Below are 24,120 nucleotides of genomic sequence, written 5' to 3' on the forward strand. Positions count from 1 at the left end.
GGTGTCTGAATAAACAATGGGTACCATTTTTTATTTTATTTAATGTTTCGATTAAAGTAAAAAAACAGAAAAGAAATTTAATAAATACCTGTCCATAATTCGGCTGCTGAGGATAAAGGGAACCTTGAGGATACTGAGGTCCCGAACCAGAATTAAATCCTAAGCCTGGATTATTGTTATATTGTGGATTCTGAGGGTGCATACCACCAGAATTCAATTGGGAGGGAATACCTGCTGTAGAAAAATTTATATTAAATTTATTTTATATGTTAAACAATTTTAAAAATTTTCTCGTCATGTTTCTAATAAAAAATATTCACTAAAAAAAAAATTTAATTTTACCAGGTTGATGAAATCCATATGGCATAGTATTGGGATTATTGTTATTCATTTGATTGTTATTTGTTTCTTTAAAGTAAACATTGTGTACAATTACATCTCCATCGACTGCAATATTTGTTATCCATTTATAAGGAAGTCTGTGTTTGAATTCTGCAAAATGACGTCCTTGAATAGCAATCTGGAAAAAAAAAACATAACATATTGGTCCATGATAATATACGATTTTAAAATAAATGATATTTACAATCAAACTTTTTAGTAATTTATATTTACTTTGAAATCGTACTCTTCACATAGAATAATAATTTCAAAACCTTGCCCTGGAAACATTGTGAGTGCTCCATTGTTTTCCTCTGGTCCCCAATTCATATTCTGAACGCTATTTCTTGCTATATACTTTTCTTTAAATCTGGGGCTGACATGAAGTGCAATATCATGTGAATGACTTAATAAATTAACTGCAAACCTATGAATAGCAAATTAAAAATGCTTCATCGAGTTCAAAAAAACATTAATCATGTATAGACATATAATTTCTAAATTAACAAATATCGATTTCTACCAAAAGTCATGAAATGAGGCAGAACTTCAACTGTAAGTATTCATAAGACTAAAAATAATTATTTCTGTACTTAAAACAATAAAATTTTTGTAATAAGTAAAAGTAAAAATTATTTTATGATGTACCAAGTTTGATTACAATTCACTTGAAGGTTGTTTTTAAAAAATTAATTTTAAATTTGGATTTAATATACCTTTCAGATATTGAAGGCACCATCCCTTGTACTGTTATCATTTTTCCAACACACATACCATTAGGAATGGGTAAATTAAATGGGACAGCCTAAAAAAAAAAATAAATAAATAAATAACAAAAACATAATTAATTTTTTTTTATTAATTGAATTATGTCATTCTTATTTAAATCGCAATAATTTTTTTTTTTTTTTTTTTTTTTTATTCAAGGTATAACATGTTAACTATTAAAACAAAATAAATTATTAAATTTTTATTTAACTTACCGGATTCTGTATTGTATCCATTATTTTCTATTGAAAAATAAAAAATAAAAAAAAAATTAAAATTAAATCAAAAAAAAAAAAAAACAACAAAAAAAGAAATCAAAATAAAGGCCTTACAAATTCTTGCTCCCTACTATATATGTTTATGTCTTGATTTTATGACGTCACGACATTGCAACGCCAATTTTATAATTTATTTATTATAGGCGTATCAATGTTTTTTTATCCAATAAAACAAGTAATTAAATAAAAACAACTGATGTTTTCGATGAAACGAAACGAATCATTTTATAAAACTCGTAAAGAGAAGCTTCACAGTGTAAGCTGTGAAAATTTGCGCTATTTTCGACAGCCATGTTTAAGTTGTGGTACTTGAAAAAGCGCTCCTCTGTTGCCACGGTGACCGTTGTGATTCAAAATGGAATTTACCGACGAGCGAAAATTATATTTATTAAATTTAATATGTAGTTTTTTTCAAAAAGAAAAAGAAAAACTATACGAACAGTTTTATAAAGAAAATAGTTTAGATCAATTTATCGACGACATATCTTGTAATTTTTTAAGAGTGCATTTCTCACAAAACATTTGCAGTTTTAGTAACGAGGTACATAAATACTGTATAACTTTGACAGCACTTAAGTTTTAAATTATTTAAAAGTGTTTTACAGTACAAAATTAATTTTTTACATGTATGGTAGATAAAAATGCAATTGTTAAATATTTGTCTATTGTCACACACACTTTAATTTAAATTATTTGTAACAATAAATGTTTCAACATTAGTTAAAAAAATGCTTAAGTTAACATTTTATGTAAAGCACAGGACAAAAAAATTTTATTTCATTTTTTTTTCAGTTTCCAAAATCTGATGATAATGAAACAAATACATATTTAATATTTTTAAAATTAAAACCAGAAATTTTAACAGAAAACAGTGTGAAAACTTCTGTATTCGTAATGACACTTTTTGGTTCTCCAATTTTAACATTTCATCAAACCCTTAATAATTTTTACATTCCGGCATTATTAAATAACGATATTGGTCAAGAACCACAAGTACAAAATACCTTAAAAATTTTAGATGGACAGTTAAAATATGCATTACATCATGAATCGAACAGTTCAAAATCAATAAGTAAGTAATAAATAAACACTTAAAACACTTCAAAAAAAAATTTAATAATTTTTTATATTTATTCAATAGCAATGAATAATTTAAGTGAGGAAATTAGATATTGGGAATCAATATCAGAATCAGGTAAAAATTCAGTTGAAAAAAATTCCGCTAAATCTGTCAAAGAAATATTACGTACAGTAGAAGATGACTTAAGGTATGCCTTATATATTTAATTTAAAAAAATTTTATTCATGGACTAAAAAAGTTAATTTTTATTTAAAATTTTAGTAGTTTAAATAGCGCTTTAGTGGTAGATTTAGAAGATGTTATCGAATCAAGTGTTTCCGTATTGGATGATCTTTGGCGAATCGATTATAATTTTTACGATAAAAATCGAATGAAAAATTTAATCGAAATGATTGGAAATTCTATATGTTTATACATTCATAAAAAAATCGACGATATCGATATATGGACAGAAGATTACGATACTGTCATGGATGTTTTAAACACCGTAACTTGAATGATGAAGCTTTGATTTTAAAATTAAAATTAATATTGTATTGAAAGAAAATAATAATAATAATTTATTTAGGGTATGACAGCTTGTGCAAAGTGGAATGAATCACTTCGAACCTTGTGTACCGTTTATTGGTCAAGTTCAAGTGAAAGACGTTGGTCAGAAGAACCTTACGTGCATGATTTATGTGTTAAACTTTTAAAACGTTTGGAAGAAATAAAAAATGTTCGTTCGGCTCATAGACAGCTAACAAGATTGCTGTCGTCCAGCGAACAACGAGAACTCGAAACAAATTCATCTTTTTCATTTTTCCAAGGTTTTAAACACACCCTTAAAAAAAAAATCTGTGTCGTTTGTTTAAAATTTTTTTTAATTAGGAAAATTTTTTAGGTTTAAAACCTAAAATTTGCAGTCCGTATACCGAAGGTGTTTGGAAAGCTGCACTCAAACAATATGAAAAATCTCTAACAGCCATTGAGCAACGCGTGGCAGTAAAATTAAAAAGTCAGTTAAATCATCTTAATGTTAACACTTTACAGGTACTAAATAAATAAGGTATATTTTTTTTAATTTAAAATTTGTTTTAAATTAAAGAAAAATTTTTTTTTAAAAGTTACTTCAAGAAATAAAAAGATATCAAGAACTCATCAAAAGGCCGAACATAGCTCAACATCTTTTAGTAGAAAGACAAAAATTATTACAAGTTCTCATTGAATACATTAACGAATTGTCTTTAGACACAGATGAAGAATTTCCATTAATGGATTTACCTCCCACAGTTCAAAAAATATACAGAGCAAGAGTTTTACAGTCCAAAGTACAAGTCATAACATTAATTAAATATCCATAAATCATAAAAATATCATTTTATTTACTTTTATTTATTATTTATAGGTGAAAGAAATTGCTGAAACAAATCAAGAGATATTAAAAGATATAAAAGGTAGCGAATCGCTTGGAAGTAAATGCGAATCTTTTCTATCACAAATTAAAAATTATGAAAAAGAACAATTTGACAATTGGGTATACGAAGTAAGAGATGACATCAAAGTTAAAGGATTATCGTTAGTAAAAACTTTATTTATTTTTTTTTAAATTTGATGTACATAAAAATTTAAAATAATTTTTTTACTTTATTTAAGACTATCAGAAACTAGTAGAGTTTTACAATTAAAAGCAGAAAAAATGGTTGAAGTTAATTACCCGATTAGATTAGTAAGACTTGTAAGGGAAGTTCAACAACTTTCAGCCATGGGTTTAAACATTCCAAAATCTATCAGAGATGTTTCCGATCGAGCAATTAAATTTATGAATCAAGCCAAGGATTTAGAACAGGTTATATTAATAGTTTTACATATTTGGAATTCGATATTTTTAAAACGCAATTTATTTGATTAAAAAAAAAAAAACAAAAACTTACAGATTGCTAATTTTCATAATACGATTGGTGACAGGATAATTCCATCGCAAAAGCCCATGTTACTACCGGCAGCCCAAAAATTAGATTCATTAATAAATTCTCAACAAACGGTTACCTGGAGTGATACTGCAGCCGTTGATAAATATATATCTAATTTACAAGATGTCGTTACAAATTTATCGAAAGAAAATAATAAATTAGCTTTTTATCATCAAAAAATAACCGACAAGGTTTATACTTATTTACACGTAACTTTTTTTTTTTTAAATTTTTTTCATAGAGTAAATAAATATTTTTTAGGTACTCAACCTTATCAATTTCGATTTGATACGACAACAAAGTTCGTGGAAACAAAATTTAAGAGACATTAGAGAAATAATAACTCAAATAGAATTTTTAAAATTTCCAAATATGAAATCGTGGAAACTTCATTGGGATTATCAATTGTACAAAGCTTTAGAATGGCAATATCGATTGAGTTTGTGCAATTTGCATTTACATTTTCCAGAAATTAAAGTCGAATTAATTTACAGGTACAACCTTATTACTCCTTAAGTTTAATTGAGAAACAATAAATTATGTTAAAAATCGTGTAATTTCAGACAGCAAAAACTTCAATTTTTCCCACCCATTGAAGAAATCAGAATGAAATATTATAGTCAAGTAAAAAAATTTTTATTCGTGCCTAAATTATTTACTGGAATTTCGGAAAACACGCAAGAATTTTTTTCAAAAATTGTTTCCAGGTAGATTTGATTATTGTTGATGAAAAAATAAAAATAAAAACTTTAAATTTTTATTTAATCCATGACAAAATAATAATTTCAGAAACGCTTATCGTTTTCAAGATGTTTTCGTAGAAGCGGAAAATTTATTTCAACGTTTATTAAAATTTAAAAATAAATGGAACGGATGGTTGGCATTAGGAGGAGTCAATTTGGAAGAATTAGCAGAAGAAAATCTTAAGGTAGCAGAAGATTGGGATTTAAATTTCAGGGCATCAAAAAAAATCGGACAAGAAGTTGCTAAATTACATTAGTGGGTGTTTCATTTAAAAAATTTTTCTTTTGTTTTATTATTTATTAATAATAATAATTACGGGGGGAAAAAATAAAAAAATAAATTTTTTAAATGACAGTTCCGATGAAAAAATTGGTTGCATAACTGTTAGCGTTTTACCCATAAGAGCCGAAATTGAACTTCATAATAGAAAATATTGGGATGCTCTCACGATGTCACTACAAACATCAATATTAAGAGATATAAATAAATTAAATAAATACATATCAGATGCAACAGAAATATTAAATGCTCAACCGAAAACAATGTCTGAAGTGGGTGAAGCAAACATAAAACATGCTAAATTAATGGAAACATCTGTCGAGGTGGTTTTTTTTTCATTTGTTAAATTTTCAACTTGGTGTTAAAGTGTTACACATGAAATTTATTACTTACTATTTTAAAACGTTTTTCAGATGCAAAAATCATTTGAATCAACAATAAAAAAAAATAAAACTTTAGCTAGTTGGACGAAAGAAAAAATTGATTTAGTTAATCAATTAATATTTTCATGGGATAATTTTCAAAATAATTTAAAAAATCATAAATCATTGATAGCAAGACAGGCGAGTGAAAAAAATAAAATTTAAAAAAAAAAATTTTTAAACAAAAAAAATTAATTGTTTGTGATTTTCAGGTCGAAAGAATGAAAATTGCATTAAAAGGAGAAACGGAAAATTTATTATCCGTCGTTGAAAAATTTAATTTACGTTGGGAAGTTCAAAAACCGAAAGATGCAGACGTTCAAGATTCTGATTTTCTTACATTAAAAAAAAATATTAATTTGGTTAAAGAAAAAATCGAAGAATGGAACGAATTGAAAACAAAAAAAGAAAAATTAGAGTAAAAAAAAAAAAAAATTTCCCCATCCTCCGCTTTATTTTTTTTAAAATAAATTTTCATTCATTCATTTTAATCGGTGGTTTTTTTAAAAAATATTTTTAGCGATGAATGTAAAAAATTTGAAATGCCAGAACCTCAATTAATCGAATTTGATAACACGGATAAAGATTTACAAAAACAATTTTCCACGTGGTCATTTTTTGATGAATTTTCAACGGAATTAAATGTTTTATCGAGGGAAGAATGGATTTTATTCAGAGGAAAAGTTTACAAATTTGAAGAATTTCTTTCGAATTGGGAAAAAAAAACGGAAGAAAAATCACCGAATCCCGTCATAATAAGAATATTAAAAGAAATTAATTCTTACAAAGTAATAAATAAATTCTCTGACATGTATAATGATAATAAAAATCATAAAATTGATTGATAAAAGTCTGCTTTGATGATGATGATGATAATAACGATAAAATTTTTTTTTTTTTTTAAAGGCGTTAATACCATTATTTAAATATTTAAGAGGTGAAGTTTTCAGTGATAAACACTGGCTGGAATTGTTTATGATTTTAGAAATGGAAAATAAATCTCCGGAAACTTTAATCCTCGGTGATTTTTTAACGGTTAAAGATAAAATTATTATGTCTAGTCAAAGCCTTCAGGTAATAATATATATTTTTACACGGATTTAAAATTGTATGAAAAATTTATGAAATACGTAATTGAAATTTAAATAAACAGGCATTAAACGCGGAAGCTGCTAGCGAAATAACCATACGTCAAGCATTGGGAGAATTGGATGCTTGGGAAGTTCAAACGAGATTCACTCTCACTTTGCATACGGATTCAAAATCGAATACGGTCATGTTGATAAAAGATTTTCCGGATGTTTTAAATAAAATCGGAGACAATCAATGTTTACTTCAGTCGATAATCAATTCCCAAAATGCTAAAAGTTTTTACGATCGCACGTCTATTTGGGAAAATAAACTGACGAGTCTTGATGAACTTGTCAGCAACTTAAACGTAGTTCAGAGAAAGTGAGAGAGAGAGAAAGAGGAGAGATAGAGACATTTTTACAATTAAAATAAAATCCATACTTATTTTTAAAAAATTTATTAATTAGGTGGGTGTACCTCGAACCTATTTTCCGAAATGGAACTTTCACGATGGAACAAAATCGTTTTGAAAGAATCGATCAAGATTTTCGTTATATAATGAATGAAGTGTCAAAAGATAATCGCGTAACGGCTCTCCTAAGGATAGTTAATCTTAAACAAACTCTTAGTACGGCCATTGATCAATTGATAAGATGTCAAAATTGTCTTAATCAATTCCTTCAGGTAAAAAATAGTTATTACGTACAGGAAAAAAAAAAATAAATTTTTTCAACGTATAAAAAATAAACGAAACGAATTAATTAAAACAGGAAAAACGATCGAATTTTCCAAGATTTTATTTTCTCGGTGATGAAGACTTATTAGAACTTCTCGGTCAATCTACTAAAGAACAAATTATACAAACTCATATAAAAAAATTATTTACGGGTATTAAAACGGTAATTATGGTTGAAGGATTTGTCAAAGGAATCAAATCTCAGGAAGAAGAAATTGTTTTGTTAAATTCTCCGGTTAAAGTCACTCGATGCATCGAGGTAAAATTATTATTATTTATAAGAACCTGAAAAATATTTTTACGATAAGTTTTTTTTTATTCTACGATACCAGGATTGGCTTAATTCGTTAAATAACGAAGTACAAAAAACGTTAAAATTATTATTAATGAAATACGTGGAAGAATCCGAGAATAACATTGTCGATCCGTTAAAATTTCCATCACAGATTTTAAGTTTAGGGGAATCCCTTTGGTTTACGTCTAAATGTGAAGAAAACATGTCGAAAGGAAAACTCTTAGAATTTTACAATACTGTTAAAGTACGAAAAAAAAATTATTTATTTTATTTTGTTTTCTCTTCTTAATAATCATATTAAAAAATAATAATAATATTTCCAGGGAAAATTAAATTCATATTCTGAAAGTTTAGGAGAATGGCAAAATGGCGATGATTTACTTTATTTAAAATTAAAATCTTTACTTTCCGACACCGTACATCATATAAATATTTTAGAAGATCTTTTAGAACATCAAGTTTCAAATGTCAACGATTGGTATTGGCAAAAACAAATAAGGTAAATTTTATAAATAATGTTTGAGAATTAGAAAAAAAAAATATAAATGATGATGATGATGATGATGATTTCAGATATTATTACACTTCACCTGGGAAAAATGTTTTATTAAAAATGGTCGATGCCGAATTAGAATATACGTACGAATATCAAGGAAATGGTCCAAAATTAGTTAGAACTCCATTAACAGAAAAATGTTTTCTTACTCTTACTCAAGCAATGAAAATGGGTTTGGGAGGAAATCCTTTCGGTCCTGCCGGAACTGGAAAAACGGAATCCGTTAAAGCATTGGGATCGCTTTTAGGAAGACAAGTTTTGGTGTTCAATTGTGACAAAGTAAAAAAAAATTTTTTTTTTTCGTTTTTGTTTTTCGTAATTGAATAAAAATTATTTTGTTAATTTTTATTATACGCACACACACAATAGGGAATCGATGTTAAATCAATGGGACGAATTTTTATCGGTTTGGTTAAATGTGGAGCCTGGGGTTGTTTTGACGAATTTAATAGACTGGAAGAAGCAACATTATCCGCTGTATCAATGATAATACAATCAATACAAATTGCATTACAAGAAAATCGTAATACAGTACAAATTTTAGAAGAAGAAGTAAATTTATTATACATATATATTTCTAAAAATTTTTTTAAAGAAATTTAAAAAAAAAAAAAAAAATTTTCCGTTAAAGGTTCCAATTAATTCCAACTGTGGACTTTTCGTTACTCTAAATCCGGCAGGAAAAAATTACGGTGGTAGAAAAAAATTACCGAATAATTTAAAACAATTATTTCGTCCCGTTGTTATGTCCGTACCTGACGACAAATTAATTGCACAAACAAGTTTGTTAATTGAAGGTTTCAAAGAAGCTAAAATCATAGGTTCAAAATTGGTTGAAGTTTTTGATTTGGCTAAGTAAATAAAAATAATTTATTTGATTTTACAAACGGGACACTTTAAAATTATTATTATTATTATTAAACTAAATCAAATATTGTCTTTTCACTCCTTTTAGAAATCTTCTTTCAATGCAACAACATTACGATTGGGGTTTGAGAGCATTGAAAACAGTTTTGGGAAGTTGCGGAAGTTTATTGAATGAAAATAAAAAGAGAAAATTTGTTGAAAAATCAACGGAATCGGAAATAGCTGTTGAAGCCGTTCGACTGAATACTTTATCAAAATTAACTTTCCAAGACTCCAGGCTCTTTGATAAAATAGTTAAAGATGTTTTTGTCGGAGTTAAATTTATAGATTTAGAATTTGAAAAATTAACATCCGCATTAAAATCTTCCTGTCAAGATTTAAATTTGCACTATAATGAAAATCAAGTAAATAAAATTGAAATTCCCCCCCCCCCCTAATTAAGTAAAAAAAAAAAAAAATTATCTTTTTCTTATTTGTAAAAGATCAAAAAATGCATCGAACTATATGAACAAATGCAACAGAGAATGGGAGTAGCACTCGTAGGACCTTCCGGAACCGGAAAAACAACAATTTTGAAATTGTTGAAATCGGCACTACAAAAATTAGGATACACGGTTAAACGATATACCGTCAATCCAAAATCAATGCCAAGAACGCAATTTTTCGGACAGGTTGATGTCGATACAAGACAATGGAATGATGGAGTTCTAACAATGAACGCACTTAAATTAAATTCAGAAAATTCAGGTTCGCCTTTAAATTTTAATTTTCTTTTTCTCAATAATTTCAAATAATAATAATAATTTTTTAGATGTTTTATCATGGCTTGTTTGCGATGGTGATATTGATCCCGATTGGGTAGAAGCTCTTAATTCCGTTTTGGATGATAACCGGCTGTTAACACTACCTTCGGGATGGAGAATACAATTTGTTTCAAATGTTAATTTTCTTTTTGAAACTTCCGATTTAAATTATGCTTCTCCAGCGACTGTTTCTCGATTGGGAATCATATTCTTAAGGTACGCACATGCTCGACCGAGAAAAAGTATTTTAAATAAATCATTTATTTATTTATTTATTTTTAGTGAGCAAATTGTTGACGTTTCAATTTTGGTAAATTCTTGGTTAGCATCTCAGAAAGAAGGTTATAGAAACTTCATCGAACCCCTTCTATCAAATTATTTTTATAAAAGCATCGATTGGATACGAAATAAAGGAAACCTTGCCGTACCTTATTCAATAATAGGTTTAGCAAATAGCGGTTTGAGTCATATGGTAAACATTGATCACAAATCGCATTTTGTACTTGGTCTCATATACGGATTGGGAGCAAATTTAACGGAAGAATCGAGAGAATCTTTTGCTCAAGCAGTAATTATTATTATTATTTTTATTCAAACGATGAAAAATAAATGGAGGTTAATAATTATTAAAATATAATTTACAGGTTTTCGAAATGACTGGAGAATTCATTCCAGATCCATCGAAAATATTAACTTCTTATTATAATAAGGATAGGCAAAGAATCGATGAATTACCATTTGAAACAATGATTTCGAAAACGGCAAATCAATTTGGATGGGTATTAACTCCTTCGGCAAAAACAAGTTCTTTCATTTTGGAACCTTGGATAAATTCTTTAGAACCTATATTGATTTGCGGTCCAGAAGGCTGTGGAAAAACGTAAGGAAAAAAAATAAAAATAATAAAAATTTTAAAAAATCGATTTTTTCCGTATTAATAACTTCATAAATATTTTAGGCTGTTGATAAATTATTGCTTATCAAAAGTACCGGCGGTAGAAGTGGCTACAATTTACTGCAGCGAATTAATTTCTCCTCAACACGTCATACAAAAATTAAGACAAGTTTGTTCAATAAGTACTTCTTCGACAGGAAGAATTTTAAAACCGAAAAACTCGCAAAAAGTTGTTCTGTTCATAAAAAACCTTGAATTAGCATTACCAGATATTTGGGGTACGAATATGCTCGTTACTTGGTTGCAACAGGTATGAAAAAATTAAAAGAGTAATAAAAAATTTCGAAAAGGCACAGTAATAAGCACCTTTTTTTTTTGTTATTTAAAGTTAATAGCGTATCAAGGATTTTATGAAAATGATTTAGAATGGACAAGCGTCGAAAGAATTCAAATAATAGGAACATTAGCTGAAAATTCACAATATCCGTCAAATCGTTTAACGTCAATAACGAAAATATATTATTTAGGGTTTGCAAATCAAAATAAATATTATTATTATTATCCTATTCCCCCTTTAAACATGATTAATTAAATTTTTCAGGTCGCCAAATATTGACGATTTAAAATCTATTTACACGGTTCACGTTAAATCCGTTATTTTAAAAAATTTTGAAAAATACAAAGCGTGGTCGTCGGAAAGTAAAGTCATATCATTGGCTGCCACTTTAATTTCAATTTACGAAAAGGTTGTTAACGAATTTTAAATTTTTCCAAGGGGGCTTTAAATGATAAATATAAACACGCGTGAAATTGTTTTTGTTTTTTTCAGGTACGATGGACTTTTACAAAAATAAAAGAAAGTCATTACACATTTTGCCCAAAGGATCTTACGCGATGGTGTCAAGAAATTCAAAGATATAAAATTAATTTTTCGGATCAAATCAATTCTCTTTTAGAAGTAAACAAAATTATTATTATTATTATTATTTGTATTTAACGATCGTTGTTAAATATTTCTCACATAAGCTAAGTAAAAGTTTTTTTTTTATTTCAGGTCGTGACGTATGTTGGTTTCAGATTATTTTCCGACAGGTTCGTAAGCGATGAAGATAGGAACGCGTTTAAAGAAATAATGATAAGAGTTATGGATAACGAATGGAATTATGGAGAAGTTGTTACTGGAATCGATGAAATATATTACGTTTCTGATGAAACTCATAAAAATTTGATTAAAACGGAAAAAAGGGATTGGACGGAAGCAGTAGATAGAGGGATTCGAATGTCTTTAGGTAAACTACAATATCACGCTAATTACCGTTGAAAAATTTGAAAAAAAAAAAAAAAATTTAATTAATTTGACAAAAAAAACAGGTCAAGAAAACGATATTCTTATCATTGATGAATTATTAAGATTGACGTCATCGATCGATAGATTATTTTCTGCTACTAATACTTCTTTAATTTTGGTTGGAAGATCTGGAGTCGGAAGGAAAACGGCATTGAGAATAATTTCTTCTTTACATTCGGCCAGACTCATTAGTTTAAACATGTCACAATCGTACAACATGAAAACATTTAAAACCGACATAAAATCCGTAAGCGATTATGAATTCCCATTGGAAATAAATAATAAATAATATTAATCGTTGAAAAATTTTTTAAAAAAATTAATAATAATAATTATAAAACGTGTAATTTCAGGCGTTACAATATGCCGGAGTGGATGGAGAAACCGTGTATTTATTAATTGAAGATTATCAAATAGTTGACACTTCGTTTCTACACGTATTAAATAGCTTGCTAAGCTCTGGAGAAGTTCCAGGATTATATAACGCTGACGAATTAGAATCAGTCATTTTAAGTTTGAGAGACGTTTGTGCTGCCGAGGGATTTACCGGCTCAACACCATCTTTTTTTGCGACTCGTACATTTATTTATCCCCCCTTTTTTTTTCTTTTTTTTTTTTTTAGCGTAATTAAAACCGCGCTTTAATACAATTTTTTTATTTTCATTTCGACAGGAATATTAAAAAATTTACACATAGCATTCATATTAGATTTGGATAGAAAATTTAAATTTATAAGCGAAAACAATTTGAGATTATTTTACAATTGTCAAATAATTTGGCTACCCGAATGGTCGTCTGCCACTATGAAACACATACCGAAAATATTATATTCGAAGTAATTAAATAATAAAAATTTATTTTTTTTTTACTTTACTTAACTTATTCAATTCAAAATTTTTTTATTTGGCAGAATGGACGCTAAAGAAGAAATAGATTCTTTCAACGACATATGTAAATGCATTTATGAAATACATAAACAATTTATTAACGATACGGCAACACCGAGAAGATTTTTAGCTTTTGTTAAAACATATTTAAAAATATATGAAACGAAAAAAAAATCAATAAATGATAGAGTGGAAGGATTAAAGGTTTAGAAAAAAATTTTTGTTTTTTTTAATTCGATACCTAATTTCGATTCGATCGATTACATTTTGTTGGTTGTAGGCTGGAGTAACGAAATTAAATCAAACTAAAAACGTAGTCGATAAGTTGAAAAAAGAAGCAGCGACTCAAAAAGAAAAATTAGCAGAAAAACAATTGGAAGCATCATCGGCTTTAAATTTAATTGGGGAAACAATGAGAAATGCAAATACCCATAAAGAAAAAATGGAAAAATTAAGAGAACAAGCGGTTATGGAAAGCAAACAACTTACCGAAAGGTTTCCTTTTTTTTTTCGTAAAAAGTTAACATCATTAATTATTTTTTTGGATTGATTTTAAAAATAAATTTTTTTTTTTAAAGAAAAAAAGCAATCGATCAAGAATTATCGGAAGTAAAACCTTTGATTGAAGAAGCGAGACAAGCCGTTGGAAATATAAAAAATGAATCATTATCCGAAATAAGATCATTGAGGGCACCACCTGACGCCATACGTGATATTTTGGAAGGAGTTCTTCGCCTTATGGGCATACAAGATACTTCTTGGAACAACATGAAAAATTTCCTTGCTAAAAGAGGAGTTAAAGAAGATATTAGGTCTTTTTTTTTTTTTTTTTAATCTTTCGACAAAAATCATCCGACAAACAATTTATTAAATTTTTTTTTTTTTTACACAGAACCTTTGACGCACATCATATATCATCGGATAGTAAAGAAGCCGTAAATCTTTTATTATCGGAAAGAAGCGATTCGTTCGAACCTAAAGTGGCTAAAAGAGCTTCCGTGGCAGCAGCTCCACTTGCCGCTTGGGTAATTGCTAATATTAAATACGCGATGGTTCTTGAAAAAATTCGACCGTTGGAAAAAGAACAAAAATCGTTACAGTTGTAAGTTATTAATCTACGTACCGAAAAAATGTTTTGGTCGTAACGTGACACCCTTCAAATGAACCCTTACCACGACCTCTCGATCTATTACCACGATCGAAAACTACATAAAAATAATCAAATTGAAATTTTCAGAAATTTATCGGACATAGAAAATCAAGTCGGAAATATAAGTACGGGATTGGGAGAAGTAGATGAAAAAGTAAACGATCTTAAAAATAGATTAAATACTTACACGAGAGAAGCAGCCGTCATCGAAATACATTTATCAAAAGCAGAAGAAACAATGACGTCAGCTCAAGAACTTCTTTCTAAATTGGAAGACGAATACGAAAGATGGACATCTCAAGTATGAAAACGGTGTCAATATGGCCGCAAATAGACGACGATCTCTAAAATTTTTTTATTGTTTTTTCAGTTGAACGATTTAACCGAAGCCATGACTCAACTTCCCTGGAACACGTTGCTAGGATCTGCTTTTTTGACGTATTTATCAACGACATCTGAAAATGAAAGAAAGTACGTTGTAATCTTTGTTTTCTCTTTCCTTTTTTTCTTTACTTTTGAAAAAATAATTATGCGTTTGGAATTTCAGAGAAAAATTAGAAGAATGGGAAAAAATGGCGGGAGGAATAAAATTTTCACTCATGGATTTTCTTGCATCGGAACAAGATAAACTTAAATGGATATCGGAAGGTTTGTCTTCCGATCAATTATCCTTTGAAAATGCCGTCATCATGTTAGAATCCTGGTTTCATCCTCTACTGATAGATCCAAGCGGAGTGGCATTAAATTGGTTAAAAAATCATTTTTCGTCAAATAATTTAGAAATAATTTCACAACGTCACACGAAATTACAAACGACCGTGGAATTAGCAGTCAGGTTAGAATTAGAAAGTTTTTAGCAGCAGCAGCAAAAAAAAATTTTTTTAACCGATTAAATAATTTAAATATAAAGGTTTGGAAAAACATTGATAATTGAAGAAGTCGAAGACGTTCATGCCGTTCTAATACCACTTCTAAGGAAAGACATTATTTATCAAGGGCCGAGACAAATAATTTACGTCGGTGAAAAACCAGTGGATTACAATAAATCTTTTAAATTATTTTTAGTGACGAGAAATACAGAAATTCAAACACACACGGATGCCACAACAATTAGTTTTACAGTTACCGAACAAGGATTAGCAGGACAAGTACTCAAACTTTTCTTTTTTTTTTAACGAGCTGAAGACAAAAAAAAAAAAAAAGGAGAATTTAATGAGACAAAAACTTATTTTAGTTATTAGGATTAGCAGTTGAACTTGAACGTCCCGAATTAGGAATGAGAAGGAGGGAATTGTTAAAGAAAGAAGAAGAAATGAAATTAAAACTTTACAACTTTCAAGAAAATCTTTTAGAACAATTGGCATCCGCTCAAGGCGACATATTGGCTAATAAAGAACTCGTTAATTCGTTAAATGAAACTAAAACAAGCAGCGAAGAAATTTCTAAATCATTATTAGAATCTAAAAAATTAGAAATTCAACTCGATAAAGAATTTCAAATTTATCAATCGACTGCTGATTTCGGTTCGAAATTATTTTTCACAATAAAATCACTTTCGGCTTTAAATAATTTATATCAATTTTCCGTATCCTCATTTAAAAACCTATTTAAAAAAAGTTTAAAAACTCAATTGTTAAATTCCGGACGGGATGTGAATGACGTCATTCATCAAAACACAAATTTGATAAAAGTTGTTTATCAATACGTGAGCAGATCTTTGTTTAATTCCGATAGACTCGCATTTGCTCTCCGATTGTTTTACAACATGTATCAGGATAAAGTTGTACCGGAAGTGAGTGCCACGTACCTATTTTATAAATTCCTGAAATGATAATTTAAAAAATCTCAAACAAATTTTTTTTTTTTTTTTGTTTAGGAATGGTCGGTATTCAAAGGAGAAACGATTGTAGAATCACAAACGGATGGTAAATTAAAAGAATCGCTGCCATATTGGATCGACCAAGATCGATATTTTGATATAAACGTTATTAAAAACGAATTACCGAATTTATATTCGAATTTTAAAATGTCCGAAATCGACAATTGGTTGAATTATACGAAATGTCAAGAATGCGAAAAAGAAATACCTAAAAATTTCTCGTCGAAATTGACGCCATTTCAAATTTTATTAACGATTCAATGTTTCAGACCGGATCGATTGTATTCAGCCATGACGCAATTCGTTTTAAATTCTTTGGGTAATTCAAAAAAAAAAAAATTTCTTTTATTGATTCGATGAAAATGTGTTAATAATAATTATTATACTTAAGATATGAAAACGTTAACGCCGTCATCGATAAGTTTAGCAAAAGTTGCCGAAGAATCCGTTAATACGGAACCAATTTTGTTACTTTTAAGTCCCGGTGCCGATCCTTCGGAAGAATTACGAACTTTGGTAAAAACGTTACCAAATATTAACATGCGTGAGGTACGTGAGTGTTTTCATTCATTTCTCATCCTTTTTAAAAATACAAAAAATTTTTTCTCCAAAAATGAATGTTTAGGTTGCCATGGGTGAGGGACAAATAGAATCAGCGATGGAATTGTTGAAAGAATGCAGCGAAAATGGCGAGTGGCTATGTTTGAAAAATTTACATTTGATGACGACCTGGTTGGGCGACCTGGAAAAAATAATCAAATCCTTAAATCCGCATAATTCATTTCGTTTATGGTTGACGACGGAACCTCACAACGAATTCAGTAGAGCATTATCGAGTTCTTGTTTAAAAGTTACCTACGAGGTTATCATTATTATTATTATTGTTGTTTTGCAGTAATGAAAAAGGCTCGCATGGATTTAAAAAAAAATGATAAATTTCCAGGCTCCTCCAGGAATAAAAAAAAATTTACAAAGAACGTTTGGTTCGTGGTCGTCGGATACTTTTAGGAGAAAAGGTGTCACGTTCGGGAGAACAATGTTTGCTGCTGCTTGGTTTCATGCTGTCGTCCAAGAGAGAAGGATATACATACCACAAGGATGGTCTTTATTTTACGAATTTTCCGATTCCGATTTACGCGCGACAACAGATTTAATCACTAGAATATTTGCCGAAGGTGGAGAAAAAAACTAAATAATTTTTTTTTTTTTACTGGAATGAGATAAATAATGTTGTTGTTGTTTATGTTTTTCCAGCGTCGTATTCAATCAACTGGACATTCATTCGTGGTTTATTATTAAATGCAATTTACGGTGGTAGAATGGATAACGAATTCGATATAAAAATATTAAAATCTTATCTCGAAGAATTTTTTAACGAATCCATATTAACGAAGGGAAATAATTTCGGTCCGAATTTATCGTTGCCATCATCGGAAAGTTATTCGGAATATTTGCAACTCATACATCAGTTAAACGATTTCGACAAACCGATTTTATTCGGATTACCGGAAAATATAGAAAGATCATGGCAGAAAATACGAAGCAAAAGAACTATAGAACAGATAAAAAGTACGTCACAAAATAAAAAAAGAAAAGAAAAAAAGAGAAGAAGAAGAAGAAGAAAAGAAAAGAAAAGAAAAAAAAAAACTTTTTAATTAAATTTTTTTTTTAATTTTTGACAATTTTTAGTTTTTTTCGTTTTTTTTTTTTTTTCCAGTTTTGGAACAAACGTCGAAATCATTGAATCATATTAATATAAATAATTGGCAACAAAATTTGTCTCCGATATTAAGTTTGTGGAAGAAGTTAAACCAAAACGTCGGCCTTTTAGAGATCAAATTGTCCGATAATACAACTCTGGACAAAATATTTGAAGACCCCGTCCTGGAATTCATACGTAAAGATTTTCAATACGGATTGCGAGTCGTCCAAATCGTCCATCAATCTTTAGCTGGAATAAATAAAGTCATTAGAAATGTTGCTTTGCCGGGTACGTTAAAAAAAAAAAAAAAAAACCATTAAAAAAAACATAAATGAGGAGGTAGAGGGGAGGGAGAGGAAATTAAAAATCACGCGACGAAAACATAATAATAATAATAAAGTAAAATTTTTTTTTTTATATAGATTCCGAAACGTTATCAGTTGGAAAATCCTTAATAAATCATCAAACTCCGTTAAAATGGTTAACCCATTGTGAAGGATCGGATAATCCTTTTAAATATCTGACAGGGATTATAGATAAAACGGTTACTTTACAAAAATTAACTGATATAAAATCATCAGATGTTCTCCTACATCAAGATGATATCGATTTGGCTACTTTTTTCCATCCGAATCGTTTTTTAAAAGCATTCAAACAATTATCCGCAAGGTAAGTATAAAAACTATACCTGAACTATACCTAAATAATCACTCAAACGATTAATCCTTTAATTTTCGTTATAGAAAAAGTAAAATACCGCTGGATAAAATGGAATTGAATTGTAAATGGTTGGAAAAACAAAATAAAAATTCAAACGTTTACGTTAAGATAAAAAATCTCCAGTTGGAAGGTGCTGGATTTGACGGCCGAGTATTTGTACACACGACTATCGAATCATCGATATTTATCACTGCTCCAACCGTTTTGATATCATACGTTGATAAAGTAAAAAAAAAAGTTTTCTATCTCTATCTATCTCTCTCTTTCTTTACTCGATACAAATTTAATTTTTTTTCTCTCTCTCTCTCTCTTCCAATAATAATAGGATTCGATTGAATCGCAGCGTAACAAAGAAGAAATGATTTTTCCAGTTTATCAAAATTCAAAAAGAGAAAATTTATTACTCACGTTATCGGTGCCTTGTTTAGGTGATAAGAACGAATGGTATAAAACTGGAGCTGCTTTCTTTTTAAGAGATTAAACTTCTTTTTTTTTTTTTTATTTATTTTTATTTTTTATTTATTATTCCTGTAGTAAAATAAAATAATTGAATATCCTCGTTGTTTATTGTTTTTTTCTCTCTCTCTCTCTTTTTTTTTAATTAAATTATTTTGATTAAGTGTATTGTTTTGTACCTAATTATCATTTGTTATCACAACAACAATAACAATAAAGAAGAAGAATATTTTCGAGATTTCTTTCTTTTTTTTTTAATATTAATTTTATGTTGATTGATTATAATGAAAAAACAACAATTTTCAACTTTCTTTTCCCCCTCCTTTTCCTTCTCCTCCTCCTCCTCCTCCTCCTTCTCTTTCTCCTTCTCCTCCTCCTTCTCCTCCGCCTTCTCCTCCTCCTCTTACTACTACCTTTCCTTTCGAGGTTTATCAGATTAATTAATTAATTAATTGCGATAATTATATTTTAATATAGGTATGGTACTCGATTCATCTGAACTCATTTCACTATTATCACTATCACAATTTTGATAATACGAGTACCTGAAATTCTTACCACGCCTATTCTTTATACAGTCTTTGCTCGAAAAAAATAAACAAGTTCCTACTGATAGGGTAAACGTCACGCCGGCCATTACGGTACAACAGAAAGCAAAACCGTAATGTTGTGCCATGAGTCCTCCAGCCAACGGACCAATGACTTCTCTGTAAATTTTTTTATTTTATTTTATCATCATCATTATTATTATTATCATCATCAACATGGATTTTTTATTTTTGAGTTGAATGATTGCTTACCCGAGAGCGTATAAACTGGACCAAAGTCCGGAAACAATACTGAATGTGGTTAAATCGCTACGACCGTTTCCTCTCTCGCTTAAATTTATAAATAATTTATATATATATATATATATATTAATGATGAAACATTATGAAAAATAGGTTAAAAACTTACACTATGCAAGTGACCAAACTTTGAAAAGTTGGTAATAGTGAAAGAGCGACGGATACTCCGAGTATCGACAATGCAACCAATTTTAACCAAAGTTTACTTTTAAAAAAAAATGAAAGATTTATCGAAAGGTTTGAAAAAAAAGCAAAAGGATGATGTGGAAAATACAAACCTTTCTAAAAATGTAATAAAAGGTGCAGGGCCGAGTAGTAACAAACCGATTGTTGCCGACAGCAAACCGCTAGACATCATAAACCAATGATTTCCGGTTTTGTCGGAAACTATTCCCCATAAAGGACTAGAAAGGCCGTAAAGAGCAGAAAACAATAAAAATATAAATCCGATTTTTTCCGGCGTTAGATCAAACTTGAACAGAAAAAAATTTATTTTTTTTTTCTCGAACTTTCTTCTCCCTTCCCCTCCCTTCTTCCCCTCGCCACAAATAACTTACTTCTCTTAAATGCGGTTCCAACGTCGGATCTAAAAACGACCAAATATTTGAATTTGCCACGACGACGAGGCCGATTATTATGACGCTCGGTTCTTTTAATATGCTCAATAAAGACGATCCGTGTTTTCTTTTAACATTGTTACCACCTGTTGAAATTCATCAACAACCACTTCCTCAATTATTTATAAACAAAAAAAAAATTTTTAATAAATAAATAAATAAATTGATCTCACCTCGTGTAACCGGAAGTAACCAAAACGCTAACGGAAACGTAAGCAAAAGTATGGCTCCTAAAATATAAAATGGAAGACCGAAACCTCCGACCTATAATTATTATTATTATTATTTTTAATAATAAAAAAATTAAACTGTAAAAAGATATTTTATAAACTAATATTAATAATAATAATGATAATAAATAAAATATTTAAATGTTTTTGTGAGATTCCAATAAAAAAAAATTCAAATGACGTCATCAACAAAAACTTAAATTTAATTTTAAAAAAAAAGTTGTTCGACGAGTCTCAAAAGTTAAATTAAATTTTTCTTTTTTTTTTTTTTTTTTTTAATATAAAAACTTTATCGATATTAATGCCACGTCGATGGCGACGATGACGATGATGATGGTAATGATGATGATGATGATGATAAATAAATAAATTAAACGTACGCAATAAAAGAAACCCCCGATGGCAGGTCCGGTGCTCATACCCAAACCCACGAAAGTTTCCATAACACCCAATATGGCGCCGATATTTAGCGGGAAAACTTCTGCCACGAAAACATAAGTTGCCGTGGCATAAGCGCTCGCACCGAGAGCTTTAAAACCTTGAACTATGAAGCATAAAGTTGTGAAAACCCATTCTTCATTTATGTATCCTAACAAACTCAACAAAAAATTATCAAATGTTTTTTTTTGAACGGTTCAACAATGTTTGGATTATTTAAAAAGTTTTTTTTTTCTGCTTCCACGTCATTTTTTATTCTTTAACCACTTTAAAATTGTTTTATTTTATTTATTTAAAAAAAAAAAAAAAATTAATTCTTACCCAAATAAAAAATTACAACTGCTTGTCAAAAACAAACCGGAAAGAAATAAAAATTTCGCACCCACTTGCGGAAGCTAAAATAAATAAATAATTATTATTATTAGTACATAAATACATAAATTTATGTTTATTGTATTAATAATGATAATAATAATAAAACTTACAATTTTACCAAGGAATGGAGACGATAGAAAAATAATAAGTGCGTAAAAACTAAAAACTAAACCCGCCGTCGTTTCCGACATACCTTTTTCCAATGCCTAAAAAAATCATTACCATTATTATTATCATTATCATGGAATCATATAATCTTTTATCAAATAAATGATACGTTATCACCGTTAGTGACGTCACAACTAACTCGGTGATTTAATAAAAAAAAAATCAATTTTTGTCGAAGAGGAAAAATGAAAAAAAAAACTATAAAGTCGTGTAATTAATCTTTTTTTGGGGGGGGGGGAAATTTTCCGAAATGTTGTTTTTATAGACTATAAAAAAAAAGAAGAAGAAATTTTATAGCGCTATATAAATCAAATTATAAAATGTTTAAACAAACTAAATATATTAAAAAAAAAAAAAAGGAAAAAAAGAAATTGAATATAAAACGTTTTCGAGTTTAATATTAATAATAATAATAATAATAAAATATCGTTTAAAATTTACAAAATAATAATAATAATAATAATAAAAGTAAAAAATTTTTTTTTCTTCTTACACTTTTTTTTTTTCCGTTAAAAAAAAAATAAAATTATACGGAAAATTTTTGATAAAAAATTCAATTACTGTAATCGATAGATTGAAAAAAAAATTATTTGCACGTTCTGTATTCGACGTATAATTAAAACCGCCATTTTGTATTTTAAAAAAAAATGGCGGGAAAAACTTACTTCTTTTGGAAAAAAAGGTGCCATTATCGACATCGAACAAAAACTAGTAAATTCAACTAAGCATAAACAAGATAAAACGATTTTTTGATTTCTTGTAAAATGTTTGAAAAACGTTAATTTTCCGGAAACGGTACTTTTTCTTTTGGCCGGAACTAAACGTTCGTGAAATTTTCTCATGTCTTCTATAACGTATTCTTTTAACTGTAAAAAAAAAGCACGAAATTATTTGAAAAAAATCGATGGCGGGGAAAAAAAAAACGCGTGAAAAACGAATTAAAGGAAACTGGAAAAAATAAAACGAACGGAAAATAAAACCGGAAAAGGAAAAAAATGTTGTGTGCACGGAGGAAAAGAGGAGAGAAGAGGAGAAAGAAAGAGAAAGTGGTAGCGAAAACCGGAAATACGTTAAAAATTTTTTTTTTTTTTACTTCCTTACCTCGAAACCACCGAGTGCTAACTTTTCTTTTCCTTTTTCCATCGTACCATTTTTCTTATTGACATTATTTTTAATATTTTCACTTTTTTCATCCGTTTCTTTTTCCCCGACATTTTTATTATCAATTATTTTATCATCATTTTCCCAAATAATTTTCTTTTCTTTATCACGTGACGAATCATCGCCGCCATCATCATCCGTTTTTTTTTCATTTAAATTGTTTATATTATTTTCCGGTAAATTCATTTTTTCACTTTTTTCATTTATCATTATTATTATTTTTTGTTTTTTTTCAACGTTTACGTCATCGTCATTATTATTATCATCACCGTCACTTCCTTTTTCCGTTTTATTTTTTTCACTTTCGTCCGATTTTAAATTCGATTTCACATAACAAATCGTACCTGATTTATTATTTATATTTTCCTTCTCGTTTTCATCATCTTCCTTTAATCCCCTATTTGAATCCCACTCGTTTTCTTTATTTGACATTTTATTATTATTATCATTCTGGAAAAAAAAACTTAAAATTTTAACATTTGATCGTGATTGATAACACGGATTATTATTATTATTATTATTTTTCTTCTTAGTGAAAATTTAAAAATTTTTCCCGGTTTTTTTTTTTCATTTTTAATTTTCGAAAATCAACGTTCACGCTTCGCGTTTCAATCAATCAATCATTATTATTATTATTATTATTATTACGTTAAATTTTTATTGTTCGACGTTTATTATTATTATTATTATTATTATTATTATTATTATTTATTATATCATTTTTAAAAGATAAATAAATAAGAGATAATTATAATGAATGAAATTTATGTCAAATAGGTAGGCCCGATCGATCGAGATTTCTGTGTCGTTAAATCAATAAATCAATAATAAATTTTTTGTTAATAATTTATCTTCTTTTTTTTTTAATACCTCTATTATTAATTATTATTACTATTATTATTATTATTATTATTATTTACATAAACTGATTAATACATATGAAAATATTAAAGTTCAAATTCTTTGTTTTGTTTCTTTTGTTAGTTCGTACGCATTAATAAAATTACGTTTCA

The 24,120-nt window shown here is 28.4% G+C and overlaps 3 protein-coding genes across 3 annotated transcripts in view; 1 reads left to right on the forward strand and 2 right to left on the reverse strand.

Annotated features, from left to right (window-relative positions):
* The window catches only part of Phum_PHUM275780 (galectin, putative), a gene marked incomplete at both ends in the record, with an annotated part of 3,251 nt that extends 1,531 nt beyond the window's left edge, over positions 1–1,720 (reverse strand). The window contains 6 exons of the mRNA XM_002426739.1: positions 89–234; positions 343–520; positions 616–808; positions 1,098–1,186; positions 1,365–1,391; positions 1,619–1,720. Of these exons, the coding sequence (XP_002426784.1) occupies positions 89–234; positions 343–520; positions 616–808; positions 1,098–1,186; positions 1,365–1,391; positions 1,619–1,720 (735 nt within the window). The remainder of the gene's footprint in view (positions 1–88; positions 235–342; positions 521–615; positions 809–1,097; positions 1,187–1,364; positions 1,392–1,618) is intronic.
* Positions 1,721–1,782: 62 nt separating this feature from the next.
* Phum_PHUM275890 (dynein beta chain, ciliary, putative) lies at positions 1,783–19,295 on the forward strand (the record flags this gene model as incomplete). Its single annotated transcript, XM_002426740.1, has 57 exons — positions 1,783–1,968; positions 2,220–2,499; positions 2,569–2,695; positions 2,770–2,995; positions 3,077–3,317; positions 3,392–3,540; positions 3,615–3,818; positions 3,896–4,065; positions 4,144–4,336; positions 4,424–4,651; positions 4,722–4,954; positions 5,024–5,167; positions 5,250–5,459; positions 5,560–5,806; positions 5,897–6,046; positions 6,118–6,323; positions 6,426–6,693; positions 6,812–6,979; positions 7,059–7,357; positions 7,444–7,660; positions 7,747–7,971; positions 8,045–8,251; positions 8,331–8,506; positions 8,581–8,842; positions 8,933–9,115; positions 9,195–9,418; positions 9,519–9,834; positions 9,913–10,177; positions 10,242–10,449; positions 10,516–10,801; positions 10,878–11,113; positions 11,192–11,438; positions 11,517–11,656; positions 11,730–11,874; positions 11,958–12,086; positions 12,183–12,417; positions 12,500–12,723; positions 12,830–13,052; positions 13,149–13,311; positions 13,387–13,567; positions 13,644–13,858; positions 13,942–14,175; positions 14,256–14,465; positions 14,601–14,814; positions 14,884–14,984; positions 15,061–15,348; positions 15,424–15,661; positions 15,748–16,305; positions 16,390–16,711; positions 16,784–16,941; positions 17,018–17,254; positions 17,336–17,567; positions 17,647–17,961; positions 18,110–18,382; positions 18,517–18,763; positions 18,838–19,039; positions 19,140–19,295. The coding sequence occupies 57 exons, from the start codon at positions 1,783–1,785 to the stop codon at positions 19,293–19,295; spliced, it is 12,621 nt and encodes a 4,206-aa protein (XP_002426785.1).
* Positions 19,296–19,572: 277 nt separating this feature from the next.
* Phum_PHUM275900 (synaptic vesicular amine transporter, putative) lies at positions 19,573–23,539 on the reverse strand (the record flags this gene model as incomplete). Its single annotated transcript, XM_002426741.1, has 13 exons — positions 19,573–19,688; positions 19,829–19,977; positions 20,071–20,142; positions 20,228–20,323; positions 20,397–20,590; positions 20,676–20,821; positions 20,909–20,999; positions 21,346–21,562; positions 21,725–21,798; positions 21,889–21,984; positions 22,612–22,812; positions 23,048–23,145; positions 23,452–23,539. The coding sequence occupies 13 exons, from the start codon at positions 23,537–23,539 to the stop codon at positions 19,573–19,575; spliced, it is 1,638 nt and encodes a 545-aa protein (XP_002426786.1).
* Between the last annotated feature and the right edge of the window lie 581 nt (positions 23,540–24,120).

The sequence above is a fragment of the Pediculus humanus genome, genomic scaffold (assembly GCF_000006295.1).
Source record: "Pediculus humanus corporis 1103172107650 genomic scaffold, whole genome shotgun sequence".
Classification (NCBI taxonomy): Eukaryota; Metazoa; Arthropoda; class Insecta; order Psocodea; family Pediculidae; genus Pediculus; species Pediculus humanus.